General features: G+C 41.7%; 1 protein-coding gene across 3 annotated transcripts in view; it reads left to right on the plus strand.

Moving 5' to 3' along the window:
- The first annotated feature begins 285 nt into the window (after window positions 1-285).
- Window positions 286-16,367, plus strand: part of RBBP4 (RB binding protein 4, chromatin remodeling factor) — a 31,430-nt gene continuing 15,348 nt past the window's right edge. For 2 of the 3 annotated variants that reach the window (XM_070404648.1, XM_070404647.1), the window contains exons 1-4: window positions 286-425; window positions 970-1,117; window positions 5,707-5,852; window positions 15,714-15,887. In XM_070404648.1, coding sequence (XP_070260749.1) covers window positions 410-425; window positions 970-1,117; window positions 5,707-5,852; window positions 15,714-15,887 — 484 coding nt within the window. In that variant the 5' untranslated portion in view covers window positions 286-409. The remainder of the gene's footprint in view (window positions 426-969; window positions 1,118-5,706; window positions 5,853-15,713; window positions 15,888-16,367) is intronic. The other variant, XM_070404649.1, reaches the window with a different exon arrangement.

Here is a 16,367-nt window from a genome sequence, read left to right on the forward strand (position 1 = left end):
GCTTAACAGCCTTTAAGAAAATGGCTGCCCCCGGGAGATGTGCGGACTGAACCGCTCACGTGACCCTGACGGGCGGGAGGGGAGCGCACTCCCACCAGCCCTGCGCGCGCGCAATCGAAGGAAGTCGGCTCCCGGCTGGGAGGGGGGAGGGTAGGAGCGGAGCGCGCGCCTCCGCTCCGTGGAGAGCGACTCCGCGCGTCTGGATAGGCTGCGAGCGCGATTGCCCGCCCACCTGGCCGCTCGGTGCGCTCCGATTGGTCGATGTTGGCGCGAAGGTCCGCGAAGCAGCCCTCACGCAGGGACAGCAGGAAACAATAGAGGCCGCGCGCGGAGAGCGAGCGTTCCGTAGCTTCCCCGCCCCTCCCGCAAAACGGTAGACCTCGGGATCCCCCTGGCTTTCCTGCACGCCATGGCCGACAAGGAAGGTGAGGGTGCCGGAGTCACCCGAGGAGGCGGAGGGGCGCCGGACTTGCGTTGCGGCCTTTACTCGGCCTAACAGTGAGAGCAGGCCCGACTCTGCTGAGTGCGGTCCACACCATCGGAGGCGTGAGGCGAACTAGCCCCGCGAGGCGGGCTAACGGCGCGCAGCTGGCGGTGGGGCCCTGGCGGGTGTTTGGTCCCTCCTTGCGCTTCCTGTCGGTCTACACGCCTCTCTCCGGGTCTGCCCTGCACCGCTCCCTACACCCAGGGGTCGGGACTCGGGCCTCCTCGCAGGTCCCGTAGGCTCGGGCGTAGGGGAGCGTGCTGGCGCGGCCGCGCCGTTACCCGCACGGCTAACGGAGTATCTGGCCGGATGACGCGAGAAGAGTTCCAACCCGCGGAGGTGGCGGGGGTGCTGGTGCCTCCGCATGGGGGAAATTTGGACAAACCCGCTCTGTATCAGGACTCGGGAGCCATACCGGTAGCTTTGGAAGTGTTTACGCGGTTTCTGTTGTGTTCGCTAATTTAAATTTATTTTTCATTTTTTAGCAGCCTTTGATGACGCAGTAGAAGAACGCGTGATCAACGAAGAGTACAAAATATGGAAAAAGAACACCCCTTTTCTTTACGATTTGGTGATGACCCATGCTCTGGAGTGGCCGAGCTTAACTGCACAGTGGCTTCCCGATGTAACCAGGTGATACGAACCTCTTGAACGTTGCTTTGGTGTGTCCTCAGTGTAGATTTGGCACATTGATTTCCCCAGGTTTTTTTTTCTTTTTTTCTCCAGTCACCCTTTACAGGGCATATGATCAAAACCTCTTGGTGACATCTTTTTCTAGACCAAAAAGTGGGCAAAATGTCAAATTACTTTATTTTCCCTGATAAGAGAAAACATGCTGTTCTTTTTCTGATACTGGGTTGAATAACCATATGACTTGTCAGCTTTCAAGAAGTGTTACGATGTGTCCAGTTTTTTAATCTCACCGTCTTTGGTTGTAGCTGGTTAATACAAAGGTGAATACAACGTGGTAGCTGCCTGCAAGGAGCACAGTCTAGTTGAAGGAGCTGGTGTAACTAGTAGTTGTAGTTGTGTGTTCTCAGAGCACTTTTTAGAAAGATACTTAGGATGCTTAGAACGAACACCTGAAGGTGGGATGTTTTGCATATGAGGAATTATGGTGAGAGATGAATTGCATGTATTTCTTACTCGTATACCTCTAATAGAGGAGATAAAATATTTAATTTGGCTTACGTTTATTGAGGGTCTAGGTGCCACTTATCAAGGCATACAGATTTATTTTTTTTTTTTTTTTTTTTTTTTTTTTATAATTTTTATTTCTTAAAGTATTACAAAGAGTATTACATATGTCTCCTTTTTCCCCCCCATGACATTCCCCCGGCCCCTACCCCCCGCCCCCCCCCGCCCCGTGTCCTGTGTCCATTGGTCAATCCTATATGCATGCATATAAGTCCTTCAGTTGGTCTCTTAATCCCCCCCCCCAACCCTCCCCAGGCTCCCCATTGTAGTTTAACATTCTGTTCAATGTTGCTCTGCTTCTGTATCTACACCTGTTCATCAGTCCATACTGGTCCCCTTTATTTGTCCCAACCTCACTGGAGTAGTCTCAACCTCACCAGGGCCGTCTGAGCCTCACCAGGGCCATTTCAACCTCACCGGGGTCGTCCCTACCTCACGGGGGCCGTTTCAACCTCACCGGGGTCGTCCCTACCACACCAGGGCCGTTTCAACCTGACTGGGGTTGTCTCTACCACACCGGGGCTGTTTCAACCTGACCGGGGTTGTCCCTACCACGCCGGGGCCGTTTCGACCTGACTGGGGTCGTCCCTACCTCACGGGGGCCGTTTCAACCTGACCCGGGTTGTCCCTACCACGCCGGGGCCGTTTCGACCTCACCGGGGTCTTCCCTACCTCACGGGGGCCGTTTCAACCTGACCGGGGTTGTCCCTACCACGCCGGAGCAAGGCATACAGATTTAAATAAGATCCTTCCCTGCCTTAACTTCGTATGTATAACCTATAACATCAAAAAAATTATCATGGGAGTGGCAAAGATAAAATGATGAGGGGAAGGAAAAATGACCTCAATGGGGTATGAGGAAAGAAAGGCTCAAGTGTGCAAAACCAGTGTGCCAGTTGGAGTAAAGGGTTTTCTATTATAAAACTTTTAGTTTCGGAACAACATTTAAAAATTATATTTTATGTATACTAAAAAATAAATTCCTCCTATCTTAGGTCTTTAGAAGTCTATGCTTCACTCAACAAGTAATTAGAAAATTGATATAGATCTTAAAAAGTTGATACAGATTTTATTAATAAGAACAAGGCTGTTACCTTTGCAATAGCATTTTAAAAATGGGGAATTCTGTCCTAAGGTGGTTAAACAAAACCATAATAAATACCTAGAAATTTAGAGTTGGGAGCTTTGTCATTACCAGGAGTTCCCATATTCAACTGATCATCAGAATCAGCCATAAAAAAAGAATGAAATCTCGCTATCTGCAACAATATGGAGGGACTTAGAGGGTATTGTGCTGAGTGAAATAATTAGAGAAAAACAAGTACCATATGACTTCACTTATGTGGAATCAAAACAAGCAGAAAAGAAACAGACTCAGTCAGATACAGTTGCCAGATGGGAGGGTGGTTGGAGAGCTGGGTGAAAAAGGTGAAGGGATTAAGAAGTACAAATTGGTAATTACAGAATAGACAAGTGGATATAAAGTACAGTATAGGAAATATAGTAATATTGTAGTAACTATGGTGTCGGGGTATTAGACTTATCAGGGTGATCACTACATGTTATATGTCTGATCACTGTGTTGTGCATCTGAAACTAACAATGATAAATAAAAAATCCTATATAATAATTGACTGAAGGGGGAACTGCTGGTTGCTATGACTTGCACTGGCCACTAGGGGGTAGACACTCAATTCAGGAGCATCAGTGCACTCCCACAGGGGGAGTCCCACTCAGCCAGAAGCTGGGCTCATAGCTGGCGAGCACAGCAGTGGTGGTGGGAGCCTCTCCCACTTCTGTGGCAGCGCTGAGGGTGTCCATTCCCTGAGGGCTCCCGGACTGGGAGAGGGCACAGGCCAGGCTGAGGGGACCCCTTACCCTTCCCCCCCAAATTTCATGTACCAGGCCTCTAGTTGAAAAATAAAAAATTATTCAAATGTTAAAAAAAATTGAGTTCAGCAGAAGTGGAGTTCTGTCAGGTATTCTCAATGGTAGTTCAAAGCATTTAGGAACTTGTTGCAGAATACTTGATGAGAAATGGTTGGTGATTCCAGATTTACCAGTCACATGCCAAATTATAGTGAAGCAGTGGGTCCCAAATATTGGTCACCCCATACCTACTAAATCATTCTGGAATCCCAAAGCCTCCCATACAGTGTAGTGATTAGCTAGGTTTGCAAAGCAGTGAATTAGAATAAATTCTTTAAGGCTAAAATTTGTGCTGTCATCTTTAGTTGTTTTCTACTCCAGCAGATAGATAAACCTTTCTGTAATATTTGACATTGATCCAAATACCCTACCCTTTTCCTTCCCTTTTTTGTATTCTACTCATATAACAATGTTCTGTTGTTTTTGTAATGATGAGGATTACTTATAAGCAAGCATCTAATGCCAAGTGCTTAGGTTTTTTGTGTATATGTTTTGATTTTGATGTTTATTCACATCCTTTAAAAAAATAATTGTAGCTCTATAAAATTCTTCCCTCACTTCCTCTGATTCTTTGTTTAACTTTCTGACCACAGGCATTCCCAATTTTCTATTGACAGTTCTCTTTTCTTTCCTATACTTTTTCTGTTTAATTTATAGATGTCCATCACCTCTTTGCAGAGGAATTCATATTGGTTATCTTAGACCTAACTTCTGGGCTTTTCTTGAAATTTGCAGCTGCCTAGAGTCTAAATTTAATCTGTTTCTTAGCCTTCTCTCCCACTGTACTTTCCCATACCTAGAGTCAGATTTGGACTTTTCCTAGTTCTGTTACTTAGTAGTTGTGTGATCTAAGGCAAGCTGTTTAATCTTGTAGTATTATGGTATTTCAATGATAAAAGGTATATCCAATGCCTAACATGGTGTCTGGCACTTGGTAGACCTTCCCCTTTGCTTAGCTCCTTTTTTTTTTTTTTTGACTACCTGCTTATCTTCCAGCTGTATTCCTTTGTACCTTTCATGTGGTCTATATTGACTTGTGTTTTAATCATTTGTGTACATGACTGCCTAATTGTCCCTGGTTTCTTTGAGGACAAGAATCATGTCTTAATCATTATGCGTCCATAGTTTTTAGAGCAGTGTGTCCAAGCAGTTAGGAAATATTTGAGCAATTAATTTACTAATGTTATTTCCTTTCCTTTTTGATGAAGTTAACTTAAGTAACCTAAAATGTTAGTGTACCCAACAAATTTTTCTTTATATCCAACCAGTTGTAATGGATGAGTAATTAATTCCCATTTTATTTTGTTAGACTTTTCCCCCAAAGCAATTGTAAATTTTTTTTTAATATATTTTCTTGATTTTTTTACAGAGAGGAAGGGAGAGGAATAGAGTTAGAAACATCAATGAGAGAGAAACATCGATCAGCTGTCTCCTGCACACTCCCCACTGGGGATGTGCCCGCAAGCAAGGTACATGCCCTTGACCGGAATCGAACCCGGGACCCTTCAGTCCGCAGGCCGACGCTCTATCCACTGAGCCAAACCGGTGCTGGCAGCAATTGTAAATTTTTTTTTTTTAATTGTAAATTTTTGATCAAGTTAAATACAGCTGGTCCTTGAATAACATTTTGTTCATTCTAAAGTTGAGATGCCATAGGAACTTAACTTTTGTTTATATCCTTTAGCATGTGGTAAAATTGGCTTCATTGTATGTAATTTTGCTTAAAGTCACAGAACCTATCCATGTTAACTGAAGATTTATTATACTTAAAAATTAAGTGCTATGTAGTCTTTCTTATACGTGGCTCTGTGGAAGTTACATTAAAAGTAGAAAATGACCCTGGCTGGTGTAGATCAGCCAGGTTGAGCATCATCCCATACACATGCCTGGGTTGCGGGTTCGATTCCCAGTAGGAGGCATGCAGGAGACAGGCAATCAATGTTTCTCTCCTCCCTTTCTCTCTCTCTCTAAAATCAATAAAAACAATCTTTTAAAGTAGCAAATGATTTTCTCTTCCCAAGACCTTGTTGTAATAGTGCTCTTGCATAGATGTATTTGTTACTAATTTGAATGGTGACCATATATTGCTATTACAGACCAGAAGGGAAAGATTTCAGCATTCATCGACTTGTCCTGGGGACACACACATCGGATGAACAAAACCACCTTGTGATAGCCAGTGTGCAACTCCCTAATGATGATGCTCAGTTTGATGCTTCACACTACGACAGTGAGAAAGGAGGTAGGAATCTTAAAAGTGAAAGAAGGAGTCTATGAGATATATTTTTCATTATCTTTGAATTGTCATAAAAAGAATGTTCGATATGATAAAGAAGCCACAAGATAGAAATGATGTTAAGCTTCGGAAAGCCTGAGTTTGCAGTAGAAATATTAGCTGTCAGAATACATACCTAACACAAAGTTGATTCTGTGCCTTTTCTATAAACCTTCCTCTACTAAATTTGGTGCTGGGGGTATTTCTAGAATTGAAAGAAGCAAAAATCCACCTTATTTTATTGATGTTCATGTACACATTCTCAATGTGGGACATGCTGCCCCTAGCAGGGTGAAAATTGTTTTTTGGGGAAAGGTGTGTTTGAAAACAACCTTATTCTTTGAATGTATAAAGCACAGATATACATAGCATATGTAAATAGATAATACAGGATATCTGGTATTAAAATTTCATCATGGTGTCAAGAAATGTCTTATAAGGTTTCTTAGAGGGAGCAATAATGGAAAAAAAGATTTGGGAAACACTGGCTTAAATTACCCTTTCTAGGTTTGAAGTGGTAAAAATGACAACTATGGCCCTCGCTACGTACATAAAAATTAAGTGAGCTATTTAATTATATCCTAATTTTAGGAGATAACTTAAGGGTTTAACTTTTCATGAAATACTTTTTCTCTTAGAAGAGGTACAGTGAGTGAGTTTCCTTTATTGTTGTCCTTGAACTCTAATACTGAGAAGTAGGAGATAGCCTCTAAGATTTGTGCTCTAATAAATGGATGTTTCATGTTTATTATCTTAGATTTCTTCTGATTAGCAGAATCCATTCTTTTATCTAAGTTATTTTGGGCTTTAGTTATTTTTTGGTATTGTAATGTGCAGTTGATCTTTTGAGCATTCCATATTTAGCTTAGGATGATGCAGAATGCAAAATAACTTCTTGGGATAAAGGTCAGCAAATATTTTGTGTCACTGACCCAAGTGTATAGCTATAAGATATGATTACTGGAAAGTTATTTTCTGGGTAGACATTAGTGATGGGGGGAGAGGGGGCTGAATTTAGACTCGGGCTGGAGACCTGGATATGCCACTCATTAATTATGGTTTTAGGTAACTTTTAGCCTTTTGTTAGATGAAGATAAATTTTCTTTAGGATTTTTGGTTACTATTTAGGGACAAAAATACTCTGGTAATGTAATAAGTTATTTTAAAATATCAAAGCAAATATAAAACGATATGGGAACCCCCATAAACATATCCCCTTTAGATAACTGTTAAACTTTTTTTTTTTTTAAATATATTTTATTGATTTTTTACAGAGAGGAAGGGAGAGGGATAGAAAGTCAGAAACATCGATGAGAGAGAAACATCGATTAGCTGCCTCCTGCACACCCCCTACTGGGGATGTGCCTGCAACCAAGGTACATGCCCTTGACTGGAATCGAACCTGGGACCCTTCAGTCCTCAGGCCGATGCTCTATCCACTGAGCCAAACCGATCAGGGCGATAACTGTTAAACTTGATACATAGTTTTCAGAATGATTTATCCCATTTATTGAATTAGTCATTCAAAAGATGTGTTAAGTAGTTATTGTAGGCCAGACATGTTTCTTGGTACTGGGGATACAGCATAGAATATTCTTTTCTGGTATGATGTATCTTGGGACAGATCTCTGTGTAAGTGTATAGAAACCTACCTCCTTTTTTTTTTTTTTTTTTTATCCTCACCTGAGGATATTTTTTCATTGGTTTTTCAGAGAGAGTGGAAGGGAGGATGAGATAGAAACATCGATATGAGAGAGAGACATCGACTGGTTGCCTCCAACACGCGACCCTGACTGGGGTCAGGATCAAACCTACAACCTAGGTTCGTTCCCTTTATTGGTAATTGAATTGAGACCCTTTGGTCTGTGAGCCTGCATTCTAACCATTGAGCAGTACTGGTCAGGGCAGAAACCTAACTCTTTTTGATGGCTGTATACTATACCGTAATTAACCGTCCTTATTTATGGACATATAAGTGGTTTCCAATCTTTTGGCTTCAAAAACAATTCTTGTGCATGCAACTTGGGTAGTTTTGCTGTAGAATAATCTTGAGTGTAATGTTTATCATAGAGCAAGAACATTCTCAAGTATAATTGATACTGCTAAATTGCTCACCAATAGCAGAAGTATTTGTTTCTCCGTGTCCTCGCCAACATTGAAGTTAATACTACTGACTTACTTCATTTTGCTTTTTAAGTTATTTATGAAATTGAACTTGTTTTAAAATATTTGTCTATCTTAATCTGCCTATTTATGTTTTTTGCTCTTTTTTTTTTTTCTATTAGTATCTATGTACTAGAGGCCCGGTGCACGATCAGGGCTGGGGAGAGATGCCCCTGGGGAGGGATGTGGGAGGTTGGCCAGCTGGGGAGGGACCGTGGGAGGGCTCCAGGGCATGTCCGTCCCATCTTGCTCAGTTCTGATCAGCTGGACCCCAGCAGCAAGCTAACCTATGGGTCAGAGTGTTTGCCCCCTGGTGGACAGTGTACATAATAGCGAGCAGTTGAGCGGCCTTAGCATATCATTAGCATATTACGCTTTGATTGGTTGAACAGACAACCAGACATTTTGCATATTGGGCTTTTATTATATAGGAGGATAAAGTAGGTTATCCCCAATAAATAGGTTGTGGATCATTTTTCCAGTTTTATTTTATAATCTTAAGGCTTATCTAGAAGCAATGTGTTTTTAATTGTCCAACATTGTTCTGATATCCTTCAGCTTTTGAAAGACCTTATTCCAAGATTTTTTAAAAATAGCTGTTGTTTTCTGGTACTTATTTATTTATTTTTTTTAAAAATATATTTCTTTATTGATTTCGGAGAGGAAGGGAGAAGGAGAGAGAGATAGAAACATCAATGATGAGAGAGAATCATTGATCGAGCCTGCAACCCAGGCATGTGCCCTTGTCCGGAATCAAACCTGGGACCCTTCAGTCCACAGGCTGATGCTCTATCCACTGAGCCAAGCCGGCTAGGGCGGTACTTTTAAATTTTGAACATTAAAACTTCAATCTTTCTGGTGTTAGTTATGGAATTAGGGATTCAAGTGTTTTTCTAAGTGGTTAGCAATTTTTTAAATGCCATTTGCTGGCTAATTCATTTTCTCCGCTAGTTTTTGAAATGGCATCTTTTAACATGTATACTCAAGTATTTTTCTGGTAACTGAGTTATTTGGCATCAAACCAATTCACTTTTATGTTCCAATGATAACATTTAGCCCTCTTACTAATGCTTATTAGTAAAATAACAGTGAAAAATACCAGTAATGTGTATGATATATTTGTATGATTATACAGTATAAATCACCATAATTAATCCTCAAGGAAGCTGATACTCAGATGTTTTTTAACTTGCCCTAAGGTTACACAACATATCTCCCATTCCTTTCTCTTCTTTTTACTTCTCTCCCCCGCGCCCCCCCCCGCACTTCACCCCCAAAATCTTCAGATCACTGGATAGCCTTGGTGCTTAAAGTATGTGTCGGGGAAGGGAGGCCTATCTCCATATGGTCTCAGCAGTGGTAGAAGTAGATATAACCTAATGTCTACTAGATAGCTTCCTAGTGTCTCTCCTTGGCCAGATAAAACATCCTTGTTTCTTTCTTAGCTTGAACTATTGTAATTGATTATGAGCTAATTGCTCCTATTTGATTTGAGATAATTGATGGCAGATAGCTTCAAAATATCGTTGAACTTTCAAAGTGAAAGAACTAAAAACTGGCTTAGTCTTGTTTTGACATTAGAAAGTATTTGCCTTTTTATATTAGATTTAGCCTGGCTATAGTCACCTTTTAAGCTCTGGAAAAAGGTTAGGTGTAAATTTTTACTTAAGATCATGTTACTAAGATCTTCAAATGCCAACAAATAACAATTTATTTGGGGGAATTAGCTGTGAGTGTGTGTGCTGTTGTTTGTAAGGTAGCTTTAAACTTTGATCTCAATTATATATAATAAATGTATTAAATTCTGCTAAGATCTAATCTAATAAAAGAGAAACATGCAAATTGACCACACCTCTGCAATGCCCCCAAGCCACGCCCACCAGCCAATCAGAGCGACTATATGCAAATTAACCCAACCAAGATGGCAGCCACAGAGCTGGAGCAAGCAGGAGGCTTGGTTGCCCGGCGATAGAGGAAGCTAAGCTTCCTGCCTTCCCTGGCTGGCTGTGGCCTCCGCTCAAAGCAGCAAAGTTTCAATTATAGAAGATAAATAAATCCCAGATACCTGCTTCCAGCCAGCCTCCACTGGGAGCTTGGGTGGCTGGGGGCCGTGGCCAGCTTGCAAACAGCCATCAGCCCCTCACCCAGGATGGCCACACCCTCATGGGGTGAGGGTCCCCGCTGGGGGGCTTGGCCAGCCTGCAAACAGCCATCAGCCCCTCACCCACACTGGCCAGGCACCCCAGCGGGACCCCCACCCATGCACCAGGCCTCTATCCTGTATAATAAAAGGGTAATATGCAAATTGACCCTAACAGCAGAATCACTGGGAATGACTGGTGACTACGACACACACTGACCACCAGGGGACAGACGCTCAATGCAGGAGCTGCCCCCTGGTGGTCAGTGCGCTCCCACAGGGGGAGCTCTGCTCAGCCACAAACCAGGCTGCCAGCTGCCAGTACAGCGGTGGTGGTGGGAGCCTCTCCTGCCTCCTCAGCAGCGCTAAGGATGCCCGACTGCAGCTTGGGCCTGCTCCCGGCTGGCAAGCGGACATCCCCTGGGGGCTCCCGGGCTGCCAGAGGGATGTCTGATTGCCAGTTTAGGCCAAATTCCCCGGGGAGCAGGCCTAAGCCAGCAGGTGGTCATCCCCCAAGGGGTCCCAGACTGTGAGAGGGCACAGGCCGGGCTGAGGGACCGCGCGCCCCCCCCCCTCCCCCCCCCCCCCAGTGCACAAATTTTTGTGCACCGGGCCTCTAGTAATTAAATACTTGCTTGACTCAGGATGTTAGAACTTATTCTTAGTTTCAAAATGTTTATGGACTCAAAAAGTGGCTTGGTATAGTAGAAATCAGAATGCTACTTACCTAAGTTTGTAGAGGGAGGAGCTTGGTTGGGAAGGACATTACAGTGCCTTCTAGGGGGCCATATGTTCTATATTTGATGGGTGGTGGTTCCCTTGGTGTATTATGCATATGTAAAAATTTGTCAAGCTAGACATTTGATTGTATTATGTTACATCTCAAATTTTTAAAATGTTTTATATAGAGAGAAACAAGATAGGGATACAGTTAAATCTTGATAGTTTTCAGTTTACTATTCAATCATGCTCCACATGACATTTTGGTCAATGATGAACCACATATACTACAGTGTTCCCATAAGATTATAATGGAGTTGAATTTCCTTGAAGAAATGGAAGGATATATGGTTTAGGAGGAATTCTTTCCTCTGTGATAGGTACAATATCTGTGTGGGTTGGCAGTAGATTCCCTCTCACAGCACCTCAATTTTGAGTATGCAGATTACATCCCAATCAGTCAGCCACTGACGGTTGCAGCACAGAAGAGGCTGTCCTCCCAGCGCTGTATATTCAGAGGACACTTATCTCCCTTCCAGTTCTAGCTTGAATGGTCTTCAGAGTACATTGCTGTACATTCTTTGTTGAGGACCTAAGATCCTGTACAAGCACACAGGTCCACAGGATCTACCTTAACAAGTATTAAGTGCCACTGCCACTTTAGTAAAAGCTTCCTGTGGTAGTATGAAGCCATCCGGTCCCTGTACTTTGGAAATATTTTCAAGTTGTGGTAAGCTTTATTTCATCATCAATTTAATGCCAGAGAGAGCCCTTTGTGCCAGATAAGTTTAATAAAACCAAAAACAAATTTCCAAAGTCAAAATATTGAGCCCTGGCCCAGTGGGTCAATTGGTTGGAGTATCGTTCTATACACCAAAAAAGGTTGGGGTTCGATCCCTGTTCTGGGTCAGGGCACATATGGGAGACAACCGATCGATGTTTCTCTCTTATATCAATGTCTCTGTCTCTCTGTGTTTATGTCTCTCCTCCTCCCTTTTCTCCCTTCGCTCCCATCCTTCTCTCTCTCTAAAAATCAATAGAAACATATCCGCGGGTGGCCCTAGCTGGTTTGGCTTAATGTAAAGAGCATGGGCCTGCGGACTGAAGGTTCTGGGATTCGATTCTGGTCAAGGGCACAGGCCTGGGTTGTGGCTCCATCCCCAGTGGGGGTGGGGGGGGGGGTGCGGGCATGCAGGAGGCAGCCAATCAATGATTCTCTCTCATCATTGATGTCTCTCTCTCTCTCTCTCTCCCTTTCTGAAATCAATAAAAATATGTATATATTTTAAAGACTTAAAAAAAGAAACATATCCTCAAGTGAAGATTAATAAAATTGAGTCTGTAGTTCTACATTCTCTCCATATTAAACACTTTTTATGAGTACCACAAAGTTTCTTAATCTAACCACTGTTTATGCAAGAACCAAAAACCACATTGCCAAGACAATTCTCAGTGTTCTTTTATCTTTCCATCTTGATTTTTTTATTTCTACTAATCTTTAGGCCTCCTGACAGTCACTGTTAATGGTCAGCTACACTTTACCTAGCCAGTTTCTCCTCTATATTTCCAATCCAGCCCACATCCCTGTTCACAGAGCAGCATTGACAGCTTTGATGTTCTTTCTGACCCTGTCAGAAGAAAGCCAGGGGAGATCTCGTGGGCTGGGTTGTAAGGTCTGTGGTAGTGTACAGTAATATCCTAGGCATTCACTCACCAGCTCACACAGAGCAACTTCCAGTCCTGCAAGTTCGGTTTATGATAAATGCCTCATTCGGGTGTACTATTTTTTATCCTTTATACTGTATTTTTACTGTATCTTTTTTATGTTTAGATACACAAGTACTTACTATTGTATTACAGTTGCCTGCAGTGTTCAGTACAGTGACATGCTATAAGTACAGGTTTGTAGCCTAGGAGCAGTAGGCTATACCATATAACTAGCCTAGGTGTGTAGTAGGCTAGAGATTGTAGGGTTGTGTAAGTGCACTCTGTGATGTTCACACAATGATGAAGTTACCTAACACATTTATTAGAATGTTTCCCAGTTGTTAAGTGACCCATGACTACATTAGTACCACAGTCTTTCTACTTCAAGTTTGGCCTTTCACAGATCAGCTTCAACTTATAGAACTTCTAATTATTATTTTTATTATTGGAAATCCCCCTTTTCCCCCCTCATTGACCCATTGTAGCACACCCCGCCCCCTCACCCCAGGCCTTTACACTCTATTGTCTATGTCCACAGGTTATGCATAAATGCATACAACTTCTTTGATTGATCTCTTCCCACCTATTCTCCCTCCCCTACCTTCTCTCTCAGATTCCACAGTCTGTTCTGTGCTTCTATGTTTCTGGATCTATTTTGTTCATCAGTTTATTTTGTTCATTATATTCCACATATTTTAATTATTTTTTAATACGTCCTCATCTTTATAAAACCTCAATTATAAATCCTCTATGCTGATTTTGTTGTTATTAATCCTCACCTGAGGATATTTTTTTCATTGATTTTTAAAAAGTGGAAGGGAGAGGGAGAAACATTGATATGAGAGAGACACATCAGTTGGTTGCCTCCCGCACGCTCCCCAACTAGGGCTGAGGATTGAGCCTACAACCCAGCTACATGCCCTAGTCTTAAATCGAACCCGTGACCCTCACTCTGAGGGCTGACGCTTTAACCACTGAGCAAACGACTAGGGCTATGCTGATTTCTTACAGTTAGGGAAGCCCTCTGTTCAGTATATACCCAGTACTGAAATAACCCATATTTTGTAACAATTACTTACTGCTCTGTGGGCTCCATGCCAGTTATTGCTCTTCCCTTGTTATTGGTATCTCTTTTCTGACTGTTAAGCTTTTTTCATCTGTAGTTATGTCCCCGTGTTTGTTTGTTTTGGTGTGTGTGTTTTGTTAATCCTCACCTGAGGATATTTTTCCATTGACTTTTAGAGAGAGTGGAAGAGAGAGGGAAAGACAAGAGAGAAACACTGGTGTGAGAGAAAAACATTGAATGGCTGCTTCCCGCACCAGCCCTGACCCAGACCCAGGCCCAGGCCAGGGAAGAGCCTGCAACCAAGTTCTGTGCCCTTAACTGGAATCAAACCCAGGACCCTTTGGGTTTGATAAAGCTGATGCTCTATCCCAGTGGTTGCCAACCTTTCAGACCTCACGGACCACCAGTGGTCTGTGGACCACCAATGGCAACCACTGCTCTATCCAGCTAGGGCTATGTCCCCATGTTTGGACTAAAAGTTCCTTGACATCATGCATCATATGCCTTCTATTTTTAAATTGTAGGTGCTCCATGGTCTAGAGGTCTTTAAAAAATCTTGCTTAATGTGGGTTTTTCTCTTTTAGAGTCTATTTTGAACTTTTATTTTTAGGTTTTTAACTTCTCTGAAAATTTTGGTTTTCAACTTGTAAAAGTTATTTTAAAGTTGAAAGTTATCTAAACTGCTAGCCATATTACTCATCTATGTCTTTGCTTTTTGAAAAGATTTTTATCCTTCAAAGTATAATACTTGTATAACAGTGCTATTGATAGCATTTTCATTTACTCCCAGAACTTGCTTTTTGGATAAGGTATTTGGGGTTTAGAAATTGAAGGTCTTCCCCAAAACACCAAGCTAGTAAGGGGCAGAGTCATTTAGGCTAAGGTGTGACTCTTAGGTACCTTATCATGCTGTCTTGTATAATTCTTTAGACTAATCATTGACTACCTTTGTTTATATTATGTTTGCCAAGATTTACATAATCACAAATAATGTTGTGTTTTACATTTTATAATGGTACTTAGGAGAACTCTAAGGGCATGCAATAGTGAAATATGAATTTTAAAAATGCTTTTGTCTAGTCCTTGCCTACCTGGTTTATTTCAACCAGGGACTATGGTTGCCAAGTATAAGTGGGGAATTGGAAAAATGAAAGAGCTCTTGTGGCTCTGTTTTTCCTCACCGGGACTAAGAGAAACTGTGTAGGAAGAAGATACGGTGTGATATTTCAGAAAGATTACCCCAAACTGGAGCTTTAAAAATAGTCTAAGAGGGACTCTTTAGTACCAAGCACATTGTGTACTTCATATTCATTAAAATAGCAACTTGGGTTTTATTTACTCAGCACACTTTTTTGGTACTTTAAATGAGATTTGAAAACTGCTTATTGAGAACCTACTTTTGAAGTGGAGTCCATAGTGTTCCTTAATTTTATTTATTTTTTAAAATACATATTTTATTTATTTCAGAGAGGAAGGAACAGGGAGAGAGAGAGAGAAACATCAGTGATGGGAGAGACATTGGAGAGACATTGATCAGTTTGCCTCCTGCACACCTCCTACTGGGGATAGACCTGCAACCCAGGCATGTGCCCTGGTTGGGAATTGAACCATGACCTCCAATTTCATAGGTTGATACTCAACCACTGAGCCACAACAGCTGGGCTATTTCTTAATTTTAGATAGTAATATAATACTCTTATTAGGTACATACCTGCGAGGGCTGAAAGTGTACTAGGCTCAGAATCAGAAAAATAGGAATTCGGTTTATGTTCTGCCATAGTCATGTCACCCCTATGTGTAAAATTTTTGGAGATAATAACTATCTTCGGGGCCCAGAAGATAGTAACTCTGTAGAGTTGTGGTAATCAAAATAAAGGATGTGAAAGCACTTTATGGTGCTAACAAATGTCTAGATTACTTCTGGTATTATGCCAACTTGCTGATAAAAAGTCTTGTCTGTGTAATGCTTTGAATGATATATAGAGAGTAGCTCTTGTTTTGTCTTCATTTGCAATTAATTTCTTATTTACAGAATTTGGAGGTTTTGGCTCTGTTAGTGGAAAAATTGAAATAGAAATTAAGATCAACCATGAAGGAGAAGTAAACCGGGCACGTTATATGCCACAGAACCCATGCATCATTGCAACAAAGACTCCATCCAGTGATGTTCTTGTTTTTGACTATACAAAACATCCTTCTAAACCAGGTACCTGCTCTCTTCAATTCAAATACAAATGTCACTATGGGAATACATTGCTCCACTCAGTCTTTTAGTTGCTTTTGTTATTCCTTGCATAACTTAATATCTTGTCATTTATATTGATATGTGTGGATAGTCTTCAACTTTAAGTGAAAAAATGCTTCTTTACATAGAACAGAATGGTTGTGCAGCTTAAGCATTATATATTTGGTCATAATAGGTCTGTATTGCTTATAAATATTAAGAGCTTTAGAGCTCTTTTTAAATATATATATATATTGATTTCAGAGGGGAAGGGAGAAGGAGAGGGAGAGAGAGAGAGATAGAAACCTCAGTGATGAAAGAGAATCATTGATCAGTTGCCTCCTGCACAGCCCACACGGGATCAAACCGGCAACCTGGTCATGTGCTCTGCTTGGGAATCAAACCAAGAACTGCTGGTTCATAGGTCGATGCTCAATCAATGAGTCAAGCTGGCTGGTCAAG

The sequence above is a fragment of the Myotis yumanensis genome, unplaced genomic scaffold (genome assembly GCF_028538775.1).
Source record: "Myotis yumanensis isolate MYYU_CA2020_CCGP unplaced genomic scaffold, mMyoYum1.0.hap1 SCAF_2, whole genome shotgun sequence".
Classification (NCBI taxonomy): domain Eukaryota; kingdom Metazoa; phylum Chordata; class Mammalia; order Chiroptera; family Vespertilionidae; genus Myotis; species Myotis yumanensis.